This window comes from Phyllostomus discolor, chromosome 1 (assembly GCF_004126475.2).
Source record: "Phyllostomus discolor isolate MPI-MPIP mPhyDis1 chromosome 1, mPhyDis1.pri.v3, whole genome shotgun sequence".
NCBI classification, from domain to species: domain Eukaryota; kingdom Metazoa; phylum Chordata; class Mammalia; order Chiroptera; family Phyllostomidae; genus Phyllostomus; species Phyllostomus discolor.
This window is the reverse complement of record NC_040903.2, coordinates 3,920,918-3,936,356: the sequence shown is the minus strand read 5'-3', so window position 1 is coordinate 3,936,356 and position 15,439 is coordinate 3,920,918. Positions and strand designations below refer to the sequence as shown.

The following is a 15,439-nucleotide window of genomic DNA, read 5'->3' as shown; positions in this document are numbered from 1 at the left end:
GGTTGCTGACACATCCGTCTTCGGCTGAGAGACCGGGGGCTCTGCAGAGTGGACACCCCCCTCCAAGAGCAGCGCCCCGGGCCAGGGAAGGGTCACCCCGCACAACAGCTGTGCACACGCGCCTGCAGGACCTCTGTGATTCGAACACACCACTCACCAACACTGACACACCCACAAATAACCTCTCGCAGAAAGGGTGTAGTCAAAACAAATACGTTTTAGTCTGAGCAAAGGAGGGGGGATTTTTTGACTTGTGACATTTAAAAATACTTTCCACACAGGAGTCTATTAATTACTTTCACCAGCACAGATTTAGTATTTTGGACAATATAGTTTATTTTCTCATAAAAGTTCTACCAAAAATATATATTCTTCTTAACTTAAAAGTCCAGGTTAGGAAAGCAAAACGTAAGTTGTTATTATTCATTACATGTTTTACAAACAGCAGTGAAAAGGAGAAATCAACAGAATATACTCAATTTATAAATATAAAAATGTTCATTTCAGAAGCTTGACCTTGTCCTTCAGTAACTTGAAGGTGGGGTTCTTGCTGATTTTCTTATTGAGGATGACCAGGAGCTCCTCTTCGGACCGGTGCCGTTCATCTGCCACCGCGTGATACTGAGCCAAAACCTTCACGGGGGAGAACAGCTGTCAGACGAGGGTTCCCGTCCCGGAACCGGCCTCACGCGCTCTCCCTCCAACCCAGAGGGGGCAGCAGCGAGAAGCAAGAGGCCCAGTGCCGGTCCCACGGGCTCTGCCTGTAAAAACCCAGGCAGCCGCGCGTGTGCGAGCACCTGGCTGGCTGCCAGTGGGCCACACGTCGATGCAGAGTTAAAAACAGAGAAGAAACCGTTGCTCTGGAGAGATCACAAGTCAGCAAACCATCTAGAACAATCTCCAAGGAACACAGACCCTGCTCCGGCTGCAGAGGGGTCACAGGGCTCGGGTGTCCCGGCCCCACCAGCCCAGACGGATGGCCAGAGCAACGTGGAAGCCGCTGAGACGCACACACGCAAGTTCACAGTATTCTAGGTAGTTCTAAACACTGTACATGTTAAAATAAAGAACTCATTCTCCCCAGCTTATGTATCTGGGTTCACGGGCCATACCTTTTTCCTTAATTTTTTGATTGCTATTTCATTGTCTGGTGCCTGCTTCAGAATTGCTTTAATCGTCCCCTTCCAGTTGAATTTACCTGCAGTACAAAGAACAACATGTAAGACATTCTGTTCTGTCATGCTACCCGCTACCAGGAGGGTGAAGAAATGACCTCCGCACATCCATCTCCTCCCGGGACGGGAGCCGGTCCTGCATGGGCACATGGCCCGCAAGCCCGGCCACCCTTCACCGTCCCTGTTCTCCAAGCGAGCAGGTCACTCAAGTGTCACAAACACTGTCACCGCTACCGATCCCCGTAAACAGACACAGCTGCGCTGAAGGACCTCAGCGAGGCTGAGCACCACCAAGACCAGGGAGCGAAGCACAACGCGCCGGAGATGCGCAACGGAGCGTCACTTAGGACGCGAGAGGACAGCCCCAGATACCACTGCTGTGGGCTAAGACTCACCCTACAGTTTCAGGAGAATCTGCAATGACCTCAAAACCGTTTTGTAAAAGCCTCGTGTACATACAGGAAGTTGGAGGCTGGGTTCCGAGCTCAGAGACCTAACCCGACTGGGGTGGGCAGTCATGGAACCTGCACTAACAAAGCCTCAATTCCCCCTGAGTCCTTGCATCTCTTCCGAACCGGCAGGACCCGGGGAGCTTCGGGCCTGAGGAACAGGGGCCGCTTTGTGGAAGGGGCTGCTCTGAACGGGAGCCTTAAAGGCCAGGGCCTGGGTTCTGACAAGTACACGCTCTGGCTGAGGAAGAGGGGTGGCCACGGGGTTCCAAGCAAGGGGACACCAGGGACGAACCCTGAGATAAGAAGGGGAGCAGCCAGGTCTGGCTGGAAGGAAGGAGGGAAGGGAGGCGGGTCTCGGAGAGCAGTGCTGGGCTTCTTGTCAGTTCCAGAGATCACGCTTCTTCCCGGGCCCGGCTGCTCTCCCCTATCCTCACAGCACGACAGACACGGCAGGCGTGACGCGCACGGTTCTCATCCGTGACTGTGGGGTCACACCTTAGCTTCAAATTCTCCCACACGCCTCTGGAGGGCATGACCTGCCAAAAGGCCCTGGTTCACTGTCCCCTCCCCCAACCTAAAGAGCACAGAGCTTTCCAAATGACGGAAGCCATACCTTCCTTAGTTTTAATCTTCTTCTGGGGGTGAGGGCCAGAGGTGGTATGGAAAAGAGAGGAAGGGAAGGAGGGAGAGAGAGATCTGAGAGAGAAACACTGACTGGTCACCTCCCCGTGTGCCCTGACCGGCAATAGGACCTGCAACCCAGGTCAGTGCCCCGACCAGGAACTGAACCACAGCTGTCGGCGGGCGGGATGGGGCTCCGGCGAACCGGCCCACCCGCCTGGAGCCAGAAGCGGTACCTTTTGCAGGAGTAGCTTCGTGGTTTTCTGGTTCTCCGCCCTCAGAATGTCCTGGGAGCTTTATCTTTTTCTTCTTGGAATCTGCTTCAACTAAACAAGGGTTTTTAAAAAAGAGAGATTATGACATCAGCTGCACACCCATCCATCCCTGCGCTGGCCCCCCGGGCACCCCAGCACGTGGGGTTTCTCCTCTAGGGTGGGGGCGCACGGGGAGCTGAGAGCCCAGCTTGGCCTGACCCCAAAGCTTATGCTCTTTGTCTTACCTGGTTTGAAAGAAACGCAAGGTCTACCAGATCTTACACACCCCAAGTCCACAGCACTAGTTTTTAACAAGCCTCACAGCATGAGCTAACCACGCACCTTCGGAGAGCTTCCGCTTCCTCTTTCCGGGACGGGCCTGGGCCTGGTCCGAGGCTCCATCCGCTGCCCCGTCCTCCGCGCGCTGGCCCTTGTTCTTCTTCCTGTGGCCCTTCTTCCCCACGGGGCCGGCAGCCTCGGGGGCATCCCCTGCTCCGGCCTCTGGCTCCGCCTCCTGTCTCATTTTTCGCTTTTTAGTCTTCTGGCTCTTCGAATTCTCTTGGTGGTTTTCTAATTTTAGTTCTTTCTTTTCTTTTTTCCTGCTCTTCTGCCGCTCCTCCTTCCTTTCTCTCTTATTTTTCTTCGCCTCTACTTGCCCTTCCGCGGTGTCATGTGCTTTGGAAGGTGCCGCCCTGGTGGAGACTTCTGCAGGCGGCTTTGCCGCTTGGTTGAGTGGCTGTTGATCGTGCCCTTTACTGACTGGTTCCTTATTATTAAGCAAAACCGAGAAACACGGTAAGTACTCATTCCAGGCACACCTGTTCACTCACTGAGTGTATCTACTGCTCACCCTGTTCCACGAAAAGACCGTCTTCACTACTTACCACTTAGAGCCGCGACCACCCCGCAGTTAGCACGCGGCAGAAACACACAGACTGGGGGGGACTGCCCACGTCCATGCCCTCTCTGCACGCCACAAACCTGTCCATTCCCCTGGGAGAGGGGGGAACCCTTAGATCGCTTCACAGACCGTCATTTTTGGCTCACTGTTCACCTTGTTTTCAACGAAAGGGGAGTATTTATGTGTGGCAGAAACCAGAAGGTTTATGTGTCTGCAGACCTGGGTTCAAGTCCCAGCTCTGACAATGACTAGGGCAAGTCATTCATCTGTCCACACCTGTCTCCCAGTCTGTACAGTGAAGGTAGCGACCCCTTCTCATACAGCTGGTGTGCAAATAAAACGAGAAGAGAAACGTCACGGGCCCAGTGCCGAGGGCGCTCGGCTCACCGGGCTGAAGCACGTGAAGGGCTCTGTGAACCACCACATGCCAGACGGAGGCGGAGCCTCGTCGTCACGGAAACTGGGCAGCTACACGGCCTGGGTGAGAGCACCTTCCCGCCTACTGCACGCACGCCCTCACTCAATCAGCACACGCATCCTGCCTCTAAAAATGACTTCGGCACAGCTCGGCCCAGTGCCCACTGCACTCCTGGTCTCAGGATGCGCTGGGCGCCACTACGCTGGCCCTGCTCACGGGCCGGGACGCCGGTGGAACTGCCGTGGGCCCAGGGACGCCTGGCGGCAGGGCCAGCTGCGTCAGTGGCAGCAGCAGCTCCAGGGAGTCACTGCACTGATGCTCCCGCAGCCCTCACCCAGCTTTCGTCCCTGTAAGTGACCAGCCAGCTGGCCCCAACCAGTCACCTCCGTCCCCCACTCCAGAGACTAGGTCCCAAGCAGGGAGCCACTGCCCCTCAAGGTGGACCAGATGCAGAAAGACCGGCTTTAACTCGAGTACGAGAACACCGCGCAGGCAGGCCTCGCTCTGACACCGGCGCACAGCCGCTGGCGGAAGGCGCAGCATCTAGGAAACAGGTGTGAACTAAAGGGGTGGGGCTTTCTCAGCTGCAGCTCAGGGAGATAAAGCAGACCAGGTGTGTGCGGGGGAAGCAGAGAAGGAGTCCAGAACAGACTCAGGAGGAAGAAGGGGGCAAAGAAGCTTCCCATCTACCCCACGATGTTGTTCTCATTGCGTGTCAGTTATTATAACCACCAAGGGCCACAGACCTCGGCCCACTGTCCACCCAGGTCAGAACAAGTCTCTAGCTGGTGCCCTGCCTCCCCACCCACCCCTGCAGGAGGGAAGGGAGAGCGAGGGAGGCAGGGACATGCTTCTACCCCACCAGCAGCCACTCCACAGGGAGTGGTGAATCCATTCCCCATCTCCCTCTACTCCACTCCGGGGTCTCCTCCACCATGGCCTCCCCCCCCTCCACCTTCGCCGACTCCTACCCACCCGAGCACCCTCCTGGGCTCCCTGACCCTCCCGCCTTCAATCCCGTCCCGGCGACCTGACGCAGTTGTCTGTCGCCCCCTCTCGGACGCAGCTGCACGAGGCAGGCCTGGGGGCCCGGACCAGGTGCCGGCGGTGCTGGTGCAGAAAGCAACCGGCAGGGCAGAGAAGGCTGCCCCCCACAGCCCGGCACAGAGCAGAGGGAGGGCTGACGCCACACACACGCACTGGCGCGAGCGCGAAGGGGGCCTCAGGACCCACGCTCCGCGCCAGGCACGGGGACTCGCCGCGGAGGCCACAGGGCACAGGCAACTCGACAACACGTGAGGGCTCACCCCGAGCCCCTCGCTGACCACTGCACTGCAGTCTCACAAAGTCCACCGCTTCAAAAGGGAGATTGCAAGAACTTTAAAGAAAAAAAACAACTCTGTAATTGAACTAAATCATTTCAAATCTTTGATTCTTAGTAAAAGCAATGGAAATAACCTTTCCAAAATAGGTGCCATATAAAGGCCAATTAAATGATTGGTTATAGGGTTTCAAGGGCCAATCTGATATTTTGAGACAAATGCTAGATATCTCAATTTGCTGTCTAAAATATTCTCTCTAGCCCTGGCTGGTATGGCTCAGTGGAGTGAGTGAATGCCAGCCTGCAAACCAAAGGGTCACAGGTTCAGTTCCCAGTCAGGGAACATGCCTTGGTCACAGGCCATGTCAGGTCCCCAGTAGGGGGTGCACAAGAGGCAACCACACATTGATATTTCTCTCTCTCCCTTCCCCTTTCTCTAAAAATAAATAAATAAAATCCTTTACAAAATAAATACATCATTTAAATATTCTCTGTATGTAAAGCAAATCAACTCCTAACAACGTGACCAGAATAAAAGACCAGCCAGACCCACTGTTTTTTAAACTACTACTGATACAAGTCTCCAAACAGGATGTAAGATCCAAACAGGAAGAGAGTGCGACTGAATTCATGTGAAAAAAAAATCAAGTCAACAATGTAACCCACAGTGCGGCTGCAGGACGGCACACCAGCACTCTCCGCAGGCGCGCCCGCACCTGGGAACTCACCCACAGACCCACTCTGACCGGCAGGCGGCGGACCGCCGGACCCCGGGGCATCCTCCCTCCGAGGAGGGGAGAGAGAGACGCTCACCGAGTGCCGAGTGCCGGCTGAGGGCTGGGCACCAGGGGGAACACTCCCGAGGTCTCACCTGTTTCAAAACTGCAGCACATCGAGGGGCCCTTGGGACCCTGTTCCCCTTTCCTAACAGACCCCCCGCTCACTCCGTGGCCCCGCCTTGTTTGCCTCCCTTCACGGCACTCTCACCACACGAGGTGGTTTGTGGTTTGTTCACGTCCTGGCACGGATCAGGCACTCAGTCAGTACTGAACGAACGAACGAATGAATGAATGAATGAATATGACGATCCACTTTTTAAAGTGCAGGAAACTGCGGCTCAGAGACGTTAATTAACGTGCCCAAGACCGAACGTTTGGCAGGGAGCAGCAGGGACTCAGCCCAGGTCTGTCAGACACCCAGAGCTCCTGTCCCCTCCAATGTGCCCGCTGCCTGACCTCTAAGTCAATCACTCCATGCGGGCCGCCACCGCCACCAAACATTGAGGTAAAATACCTTTCTGCGCACAATAAGGAACTCTTCTCTGCAAGGCACTCAGTTTACTCCTTCCCATAAACGAAGGCCCGCAGAGGCTCTCTGAAAAAGAAGGCGGTCTTGACCTCCAAAACGAAGACATTCCCACTGCATCGTTCCTAAGCACTCTGCCACACTGAGACTCGGAAATGAGATCGGACTTACGCTGCTGGAAGCTTCAGAAAAGATATCCCACACCTGCTCCAGGACCGACTCATTGTGAACCTTTAAACTGTTCTTCATCCAGTTCTACAAGGAACAGAGAGACATACGAGAACGTGCACCCCATCCCACAGGGCCCACAGGCTGTCACTGGCGGGCCCGTCCCCGCCGGCCAGGGAAGCCCCGTCAACCACGTACCTGAAATTTTGCCTTTTTCCTGGGGATGTTGTCAAAACCACTAATTTGCTCTAAAAGTTCTCTCACTTTGGGGCTGACATTGGGTCTTTTTATTAATTCATTAACTTTCTGGAAAAAAAGGAAAATAAAACAAAAGCAATAAACTGATACATCAGTGTCTTGTAGCCACGGCTACAGAATTCACATTTCAAGTCCAGATTCTGTATTAATGTCTATGCTTACAAACTCCACATATTAGTATCAGAGATCCTAGCCAGGGCCGTCAGGTAAGACAAAGAAATAAAAGGCATCCAAATCAGAAAAAAGGGAAATGATTTCTGTTCGCAGCCAACACGGTCCTTCCCACGTGTGGGGCACCCTGAAGACTCCGCACAAAGAACCTTTGGACCCATGGAGCAAGGTCAGCAGACCTGCAGAACTGACCCTCAAGGGTCAAGGAGCATTTGTACAAAATAACAACCTGCAACAGAAATTCAGAAAACAATCCCATTCACAAGAGCATGAATAAACTGCTCAGGCACAAACAGAACCAAGGAGTTCATGAAAGACATCTATTGAAAACTACAAAACACTGCCGGAAAAAGAAGACACAAATAAATGGAAATGTTCGTGGACTGGAAGACTTGCTAGTGAGAATTCTAAAATATTTTTGCATGAAATCTACAAACCATACGAATTAAAGACAAACGACACTGCAATCATCAACAGAGAAACACAGAACTCTTCTGCCAGGCTCAGCTGCCCAACCGTGGTCTACGCTAAGACGCGCTGTTTCCGGCTCCAGTCGGCACGGACAATGCGCTCCCTCTCGGTGTCCCAGGCTGCGGAGAAACGTGGAAGGTGACAGGTGGCGCTACTAGATGCACCAGACCTTACCTGAATCCACGCCTGCTGTTTGAGGTCGCCTTTGTGGGTTTTACCCTCATAGCCTTTGCCACCGTACTTCTGATCTTCACTTATGCATTTCACGTGGCTTTTATAGTCATCGCCCCTGTGAGGTGACAGAGGTCCCGCCGTCAGATGACACCCAGAGCGGAGGCTGTCGCGTGCTAGCCGGGTGCTGCTCCTCACCGGCCCGCCTGCCGCCCCCTGCCCTTCCCTCACTCTGCTCACGACCCGCTGCTCCGCCACGGCTTCCCTCCGCCAAACCCGCCACAGCGGCACCCGCCTCCAAACTCCCCACCCGCTTTACACCCTAATGCCTTCAACCACACTGATGAGCAGTACTTGTTAGTGGTAAGTGCCTCCACACTGAATTAAAAAAATCCTCTGCAACAGGTGGCTGTGTCTTAAGTTGCAAGACCTGTAAGACTGCCAGGTAACATAGCTGGCAATCAATAATTAGTTGGAATGTAAGTTAAAAGCTGGTATAAAATGTGGTACCAGAACTAAAGGAATGTTGCACATCAATACACCTCAATACAAACAATAAAAAGTTAAACCGGGTTGAAAAGGCACGAGGGTGCCCCGCACAGCATGGCGCCTACACAGTTGGTAAGGCTGCGTGTCTGCAAGTGGCCGAGGGATTAGAGCTGCGAGGCCCCGTCACAAGAGAAAAAACTTTCTGTGGCTATGCACGGGGACGGGTGTCAACCAGACTTTGTGACCACTTTTGCAATGTATACAGATATTGAATCATAACATACACATGAAACTAATATAACGTTATATTAATTATACCTCAATAAAAATAATTTTTAAAAAAAGAAATGGTGTTAGATCATTAAAAGTTCTGGATCTCAGAGTCTTGGGAAGAGAGAAAATCTCAATTCTGTCTCAGTCTTTTGGAGGTTGTGTGGGCCTCCAGGGAAATGTGTGGGACAAGGTCAGGGGCAAAACCCCCAGTGAGAAAGACCCCAGTTTCACCTGTGTTCCATATCAAGCTTCTTCCTAGCATTAGGTACGAACAAGGACTGCAGCAGTTTTCAAATGTTTTTTTTTTAAACTATCACTGCTCTAGCATAAAAGTAAAATGCGCTGTTGGCAAACAGCACCCAAACGCCGCAGAGGACAGCGGGCACAGGCAGCACAGCCGCCCCTTCACTGGAGCCTCTGAGGCTGCGGGGGTGAGGCGGCGGAGTCAGCCAGCCGCAGACGCCCTCCTGAGGACACGCCCCCTGAAGATACCGTGGGTGGACACGCAGGGTCTGCCCTGCCCCCCACCCCGAGTGGAAGCATCGGAGACACTCCGGGAGTAGGAGCCCCTTCCCACCTCTGATCTCCTGGCAGGGCCTGGCCTCCCCTCTCAGACCCCCCCCACTGTGAAGCAGGGCCCCCCTTTTCTGGCGTGTGAGCCCTCTCTCCAGTCCGGGCGGGGCTCCGGTCCCCGAAGCCTTACTCGGCGGCCCCTGCCCAGGCTCTGGAGACGGGCTGATGAAACGGCCGCACGGCAGGGTCAGGCACTCCCGCCGCACCGCCACAGCTCCCCTCCTCCCGTCTTCTCCTTAACTCGTCCACCCAGGGCGAACGGTCCTGCACCCACTCCCACCTTTTCCACAATGTCTGTCTTCCTTCCAGCATGCCTGTTTTCCACAACTCGGTGCAAACGGCCCCTCAGACCAGCCCGGGCCCGCGCCGGGCCCACGCGAGCCCCGCGGGACTCACCAGAAGTCGGCGCCGCAGTCGATGCAGGAGAGGCACTCGCAGCCGCGGCACACGGCCAGGTGCTTCTCCACCTGCGCCTTCTTCACGGACTCGCCGCACGCGTTGCAGGTGAAAAACACCATGTTTCGCTGAGCGCCGCGATAGGCTCTATGCGAGAGAGACTGTGAGTCCTGTCCTAAGAGAAATTAAAAATAAAGGAAAAAAGAGATAATTATCATTGTAATGTGAAACGTTCATTCTCAATAAACAATCACACGGCTAACCTTCCAACTGGAACTTCACACGAAGGTAACTACAAACAACAGAGTCCGAGCCGGTCAGCGATCTCCACACACCGCTGCCACCACGGGAGCAAAACTGTGACCGACCACGACACCGATGCCTGCCATCTGTGGGGGGGCTCGCTCTCCACTCTGGGCCTCTCAGAGCTCCACCCACGTTAACGGGAATCCTCACAGCAACACCCGAGGGGGGACTATCGCTCCGTCTACACGAGCTACGGAAGCACAGGGCGAGCAGGTGACTTGCCCAGGGTCACACAGTAGCAGGACCAGGATTGAAACATGGTAGCAGGCTCCGAACATGACAAGTTAGGGGGGCATTAAGTGAAATATCTTACCTTTTCTAGTAACTCTCTCTCTCCTTTCTCCACCTCCCACCAATCTCTCTCTCACCTTAGGCGAGTACTGCAAAGCATTTCAGGCCCCCAAATACGGACCCAACAAGGACACAATGAGGCGGATGAGGGCGCTTTAGAAAGTACAGAAGCGCCCCGCCCACAATCCCTGTGAGCACGAGCAACTTCCGTGCAGGCTTTACCGTGTGCCCTCAGGTGCGAACACAGGAGGCCGTGCCCTCGGGCCCAGCGGAGAGGGAACAGGTGAGGGGCCTCCTCCGTGGGCTCCTGCCGGCGCAGTAAACGGGGGCCGCTGCGGCTGTCCTCCCTGCCGGGGGCTGAGTTACGGGCGGGCGCACAGACCCACCTGTGCCCAGCACGGGGTCGGCATTACACAGGGCCGCACAGATACATAAGCACCGTTTAAAAACCCACCGGGCTGCTACTGTGCTAAAATAAATAAATAAATAAATGCAGATTTGTCTAAAGTGTGACAGAAGTCACAGTAACTTTCCATGCTTATGTAACCTTTTAATCACTAGATTCTTAAAGAGTATTGTTTTATAGTAAAATAAGTGTCACAGCAAAACCACCAGAACTGTCTGACCCAGCACTCGTTTGCTCACCCAGGAAACTGGGGCAAGGATCAAGGAAACTGGGGCAGTCTGCTTCAGGTGAGACTTCACCCCCAAGCCCTTCGGCACAGACGAGGGCCCCTCGGTGCCCAGAGCAGGCTTGTGCCTGAACCACTCCCTCCGGGTCACTGCCGGAGAGCTCACGCCCAGGCAGGGCAGAGACCAGGGCTGCTCCCGGCCACTCGGCCTTGAATGGAAATGCATGTCCTGCTGCAGCTCCTGGGTTACGAAGGCCCAGCCGGTGTCTCGTGGGGGCCTCTGGCCCTTCAGAGCATTGCTGGACAGGAGCCTGCCTGCTGGGCTGTGTGCAAACGCAGGCCCTGGCCCAGGCCCCCCGCACCCCCACTCGCCATCAGGGTAGGTGAGCGAGGAAGGGCGTGCGGTCGACCACAGCCTCGCACAGAATCCGAAGGAAAGCAACACGTCTGTGTGCTCTGGGCGTGCAGCAACCACGCCGTCTCCCGCCCTGGGTGCGGCGAAGGTGGGTGAGGCTGGCGCAAGTCCTGGGGGGTGGGCCCCACGGGAACCACGACCCAGCTCCCTCCAAGCTTGGCATTCTGCACAGGGCAGGAGGGTGCTCAGTCAGTGACGGGCAGCAAGGACAGTGGCTGACTGGCCTCTCAGGGGCAACGAAGGCTGAACCAAGAGCCAGCAGCACGATGAAAAATACACCGGGGGAGGGGGCACTTTGGTACGAGAGCAAGGGCCGACCGTCAACGCGTCACCAAGACACAGAGGGCGTGCCGCCGCGCACACACACAGCAGAAGCAGCTGCGGGAAGTCACATTATCTGCTGAAGAATGTGCTAAGTACGTTGGTGATGCAATTCCACAATGACAAATATGCCCTCAGGGTTAGGCCATGGCCTAGGCAGGGGTTTCCAACCTGCTGGGGTCTCTGGGCCACACTGGAGTAGGAGTTGTCTTGGGCCACACATTAAATACGCTGCAACACACAATCACAAAGAAAGAAAATCTCAGAGTGTTTTAAGTGATTTACGGTTTGTGTTGGGCCACGTTCACAGTCAACCTGGGCTGCATGTGGCCCGCGGGCCACAGGCTGGACACCCCTGGGCCCTAGAGCTTCCTGGCCTTCCTCGTTCAAGTTTACTCTGTTTCCTGGGTGAGGGGGACGAGGGAAGAGGCGGCGGCGTCAGCAAGCTTCGAGACCCCCTGGGGAGACTCGGCTGCCACAGGAGGTCTGGAATGAAAGGCCTGGGAAGGGCAGGCGGAAACAAGACGTACGGACTGACAGGAGCCAGCGATGTTGACAAAGAAGATGTGGGAATATCTGTGCAGGACACGTCACCCCTCCAGGGATTACCCGCAGAGTGTCAACATCAGCTAGGCGAGGGCTGGAATTTGACCTCATGTCCACAGGAAAGGCGCCCCCAACCCTTTCATTCAGTCTCATACAGCAAACATCCACGTGTAGAAGTGGGCGCACTGTCTTTCCCACTCGGAAAGGGCAGCGTGCCCAGGGAGTCGGACTCGGTCCCTCAGTGCCTGCCGCAGGCTTCACAGCCTGCGTGCGACTTTACCCTTGATGCCAAACGGAACACGCGGCTGCCTGCTGGCTGATGAGATAAGCAAGGCCCGTGAGGAGCTCACTGATCACGTATTCAGAGCCCAGAGGCTACCCCGCACCAGCTGAGGGTCACCCTGATTGGGCCTCACAGCTGACCCAGCCCCCTGGGGAAACGTGTGTGTGTGTGTGTGTGTGTGTGTGTGTCTGTCTGGGGGGTGGGCCGCAAAGAACAGTAAGCTGAAAACCATCCTAAATGCACAGCAGAGAGGCATTCCAAGTCTTAGTGCAGGCTTAACCATCTCAGAAGTGCAAATGCAACAAAACTTACAAAAACACACCACGTGACATCAGTCCCTCCAAGTGAAGATAGCAAGCATTGCCTAAAACAAAAAATTAAACTTATTAAAATTTCACGAGACTAAATGTGAAAGAAATGTAAACAATTAAACCTCCAGATGATGTGTGTGGAAACGTGTGACATCTCCCCTTTGGACCAGAGGAGGGCTGGAAGCGTGCTACCTGCAGGCTCAGGACACCGTCCGCTGGGCTCCGGCGTCATTCGGCGTTCGGCCCCAAGTGTAAAGAGACGGCGTTCTTTAGGGGCTGAACCTAAATCAGAGCCCCCATTTCCCTCCCTGGCTCCTCAGTCTCGGTGCCCAAGGCTGGGTCCCCATGAGGCACAGAGATTCCGTGGGTCCTCCCTCCCAGAGATGCGGGCATGTGAGAGCAGGGAATGGTGAACAGAAAGCAGTGTTTCCAGACTGGCAGAGAGCACATGCGGGTTCCAGTCCCGAGTAAGTCACTGTGGTTCCATTCGGCAGACCCTGGCTGGATGCCAAGTGTGCACTGGGATGCAGGTACACCCAGGTGCCCGCCCCCAAAGTCAGCTGGGTCCTCTGCATGAGCTGCCAGCTGTCTGATCAATTTGCTGAGTTCTCACCACTCGCCCTAACCCGAGGAAAGGATGAAGACGGACAGAACATGAGCATTAGCTGTCCACAGAACCATTCTACACCTAGGACCACAACTGCACTGACACCCCCGAAGAGGTCTGACCACACAGGCACCCACACTCGGCGAGGGCAGGCGACCTGCCTGGAGGCACGCTCCGTGGCAGGGGCAGCCCGACAGCCAGGCGGCACGCTGAAGCTCCCGCCCTGCCTCCCGTCTTGACTTGTCGTGTCCCTGGCCGTGACTTGGCATCTAGGATCTTGAGCCCCTCATCCAGAAAAACTCAAAGGCTGTACAAGTGAGCTTCCATTTGAAAACATGAGGACCCACGTCTTAATTCTCAGGCCAGCCCACACTGTGCCAAACCACCTGTGTCCCAGCGGAGGAGGATGTCAGGTTCTGGAAAGTGATGCTCAGTTGAGGGGCAGAGACAGAATCAGTGGGGGGCTGGGAACTGTGAGGAACTTATAAAGACAGTAGCCACGTTCTGTTGAACTGGGCCTGGATGCCGGGCCGGAAGATCTGAGCTGGAGCCCACATCTATCAACTGCAAACTAAACCACCTCAAGGTACCCTAACTGGAATCCGTTTACCTATAAATGAGTCTTAGAGCACTGTGCCAAAGGTTAAATAAGAGGCACAATATGGAAGCTTCGTCCTTACCCGATGGTAGAATGTCCTGTACCCTATGAATCTGCACATCAATGTTATGACACCCAGTGCCCACCCAACCCCATTCTTCTTCAAATAGAACCTTCAACCCATCTTCAAAAACTCACTCCGGTCTCCTCTGGCGCCCCACCAGGGGTGCTACCCTAGCGCCATGTTCCCTGAGAACATGACCCCCAGGTTTAGTTCCAGGACTGGGATTTGGAGTGATTTTTTTTGCCTCCCTCCCTCTATGTTTTTTTTCTTACAAAAATTGCATTCACTATTCTTAGAACATTCTCAAGCACATATACACACAGATCTAAACCCCATCACCACCACGACCACCCAAAGAGTCCATCTGACAGGCCAGGCTGGCAATGTCGGCACAGTCCCCGGTGAGCACTCTGACCACAAGGTAGTCACTGAACTTCCAGTTCTCCCCTATGAAACAAGGGGTCAGGCCAACCAGACCAGCCCTTTCCTTCAGTGGTACAGTTCCAAGAAACCATAGGTACTCTGCAGGGAAGGACACACGGGTCCACCATCCCACCTAAACCCGGGAGGCTCTGACGTGCATTCACACAGGACCACCCCCTTGCGCTCTGCAAACCCCGCGAGAAGATAGTACATCCATCTCCACTTAACAGATGAGCAAACTAAGGCTGGGAGAAGTCAACCCGACCTCAGCCCCTATGTCTTAAACAACATCCCTTCTCTGGTTGAACAACCCTCTGAGGAAGCCAGCCACCGGCCAGGCTCTATGCTAGACGTGGGGACAGGGGTGCTGTGTGAACCAGTCCCAAGTGGGGCCTCTCTGCAGGAAGGTCAGCCTTGCAAATACAGTCCACTTCCTTCCCCCACCTGTCTCCCCAACGGTAGGAGCATCCTGACTTTTATTGAGCACTTACTATGTGCCAAGCCCTGTCATAGGTGGTTAACACATCTGTGCTCCTGTAACCCTCACGACAGTCCTGACTTAGGTTCTGCATCATTCCCCTTGGAGAGTCGAGGAAACTGAGGCACAAAAACGTTAAGGTGGTCACACGTCCGGTTGGTGGCAAGCCTGGACTCACACGTGCCCCTAAGTCCGTGCTCTCAACCAACCCCCATGCCCTCAGGCCTCCTCCGCAAGGACCGAGCTCCCCAAGTCCCAGAGAAAACGAGAGCCCTGTCCCCAGCACTGCAGCCCGGCGGTGACCCACTGTCCTGCTTCGCCCAGGACAGGGAGGATTTCCTGCACAAGAACCTTTCCATTTTAAAATCGAGAAGAACTGGTCACTCTAAGTCCAGAACTCCTTTCACCTACCCAGAGCACAAACAGATCTGAATGGATTTTCTCCTTCCATGTGCGACAAGCAGAGGGACCCGCTCGGTGGAAACGCAGGCATCAGCCCCGCCGCCCTCCCCTCCTCCCGCTCTAGCCCAGCCTCCCGGGTCGGACCTCTGAGCCGCCGCTCCTCACCCTTCAGCCCGCGTCCGCCAACGGTTGAAACCGGCCGCGGGGAGCACGTGGAGTCGCCGCGACCGCCGACCCAGCGCAGCCACCACCTCCCGGCACAGCTTCGCGGCGCAAAATTCGTTTCTCAGCTGCCCGCGCGCACGCGCACGGCGACCACACAGCGCGCCGGCGGAAGTGACGTTG

The 15,439-nt window shown here is 55.1% G+C and overlaps 1 protein-coding gene across 2 annotated transcripts; it reads right to left on the bottom strand.

Annotated features, from left to right (window-relative positions):
• Positions 1–311: 311 nt before the first annotated feature.
• LYAR (Ly1 antibody reactive) lies at positions 312–15,432 on the bottom strand. 2 transcript variants are annotated; one of them, XM_028507294.2, is made up of 9 exons: positions 15,260–15,432; positions 9,418–9,592; positions 7,690–7,804; positions 6,814–6,921; positions 6,619–6,702; positions 2,845–3,268; positions 2,485–2,574; positions 1,113–1,198; positions 312–633 (listed from the first exon to the last, which is right to left on the bottom strand). In XM_028507294.2, exons 2-9 carry the CDS (start codon positions 9,537–9,539, stop codon positions 499–501), a joined length of 1,164 nt encoding a protein of 387 aa, XP_028363095.1. In that variant the 5' UTR covers positions 9,540–9,592; positions 15,260–15,432; the 3' UTR covers positions 312–498. The 2 variants fall into 2 exon arrangements, with proteins under 2 accessions (XP_028363095.1, XP_035874619.1); XM_036018726.1 differs by lacking the exon at positions 15,260–15,432 and having other exon boundaries at positions 9,418–9,627.
• Positions 15,433–15,439: the final 7 nt, after the last annotated feature.

Bases quoted from the DNA above. Each gene is read 5' to 3' on its own strand.
- LYAR (XM_028507294.2), bottom strand. From the start codon at position 9,539: ATGGTGTTTTTCACCTGCAACGCGTGCGGCGAGTCCGTGAAGAAGGCG. The intron at 7,805-9,417 runs GTGAGTCCCGCG...GTCACCTCACAG, and splicing joins GACTGCGGCGCCGACTTCTG to GGGCGATGACTATAAAAGCC. The intron at 6,703-6,813 runs GTACGTGGTTGA...TGTTCCTTGTAG, and splicing joins GGAAAAAGGCAAAATTTCAG to AACTGGATGAAGAACAGTTT.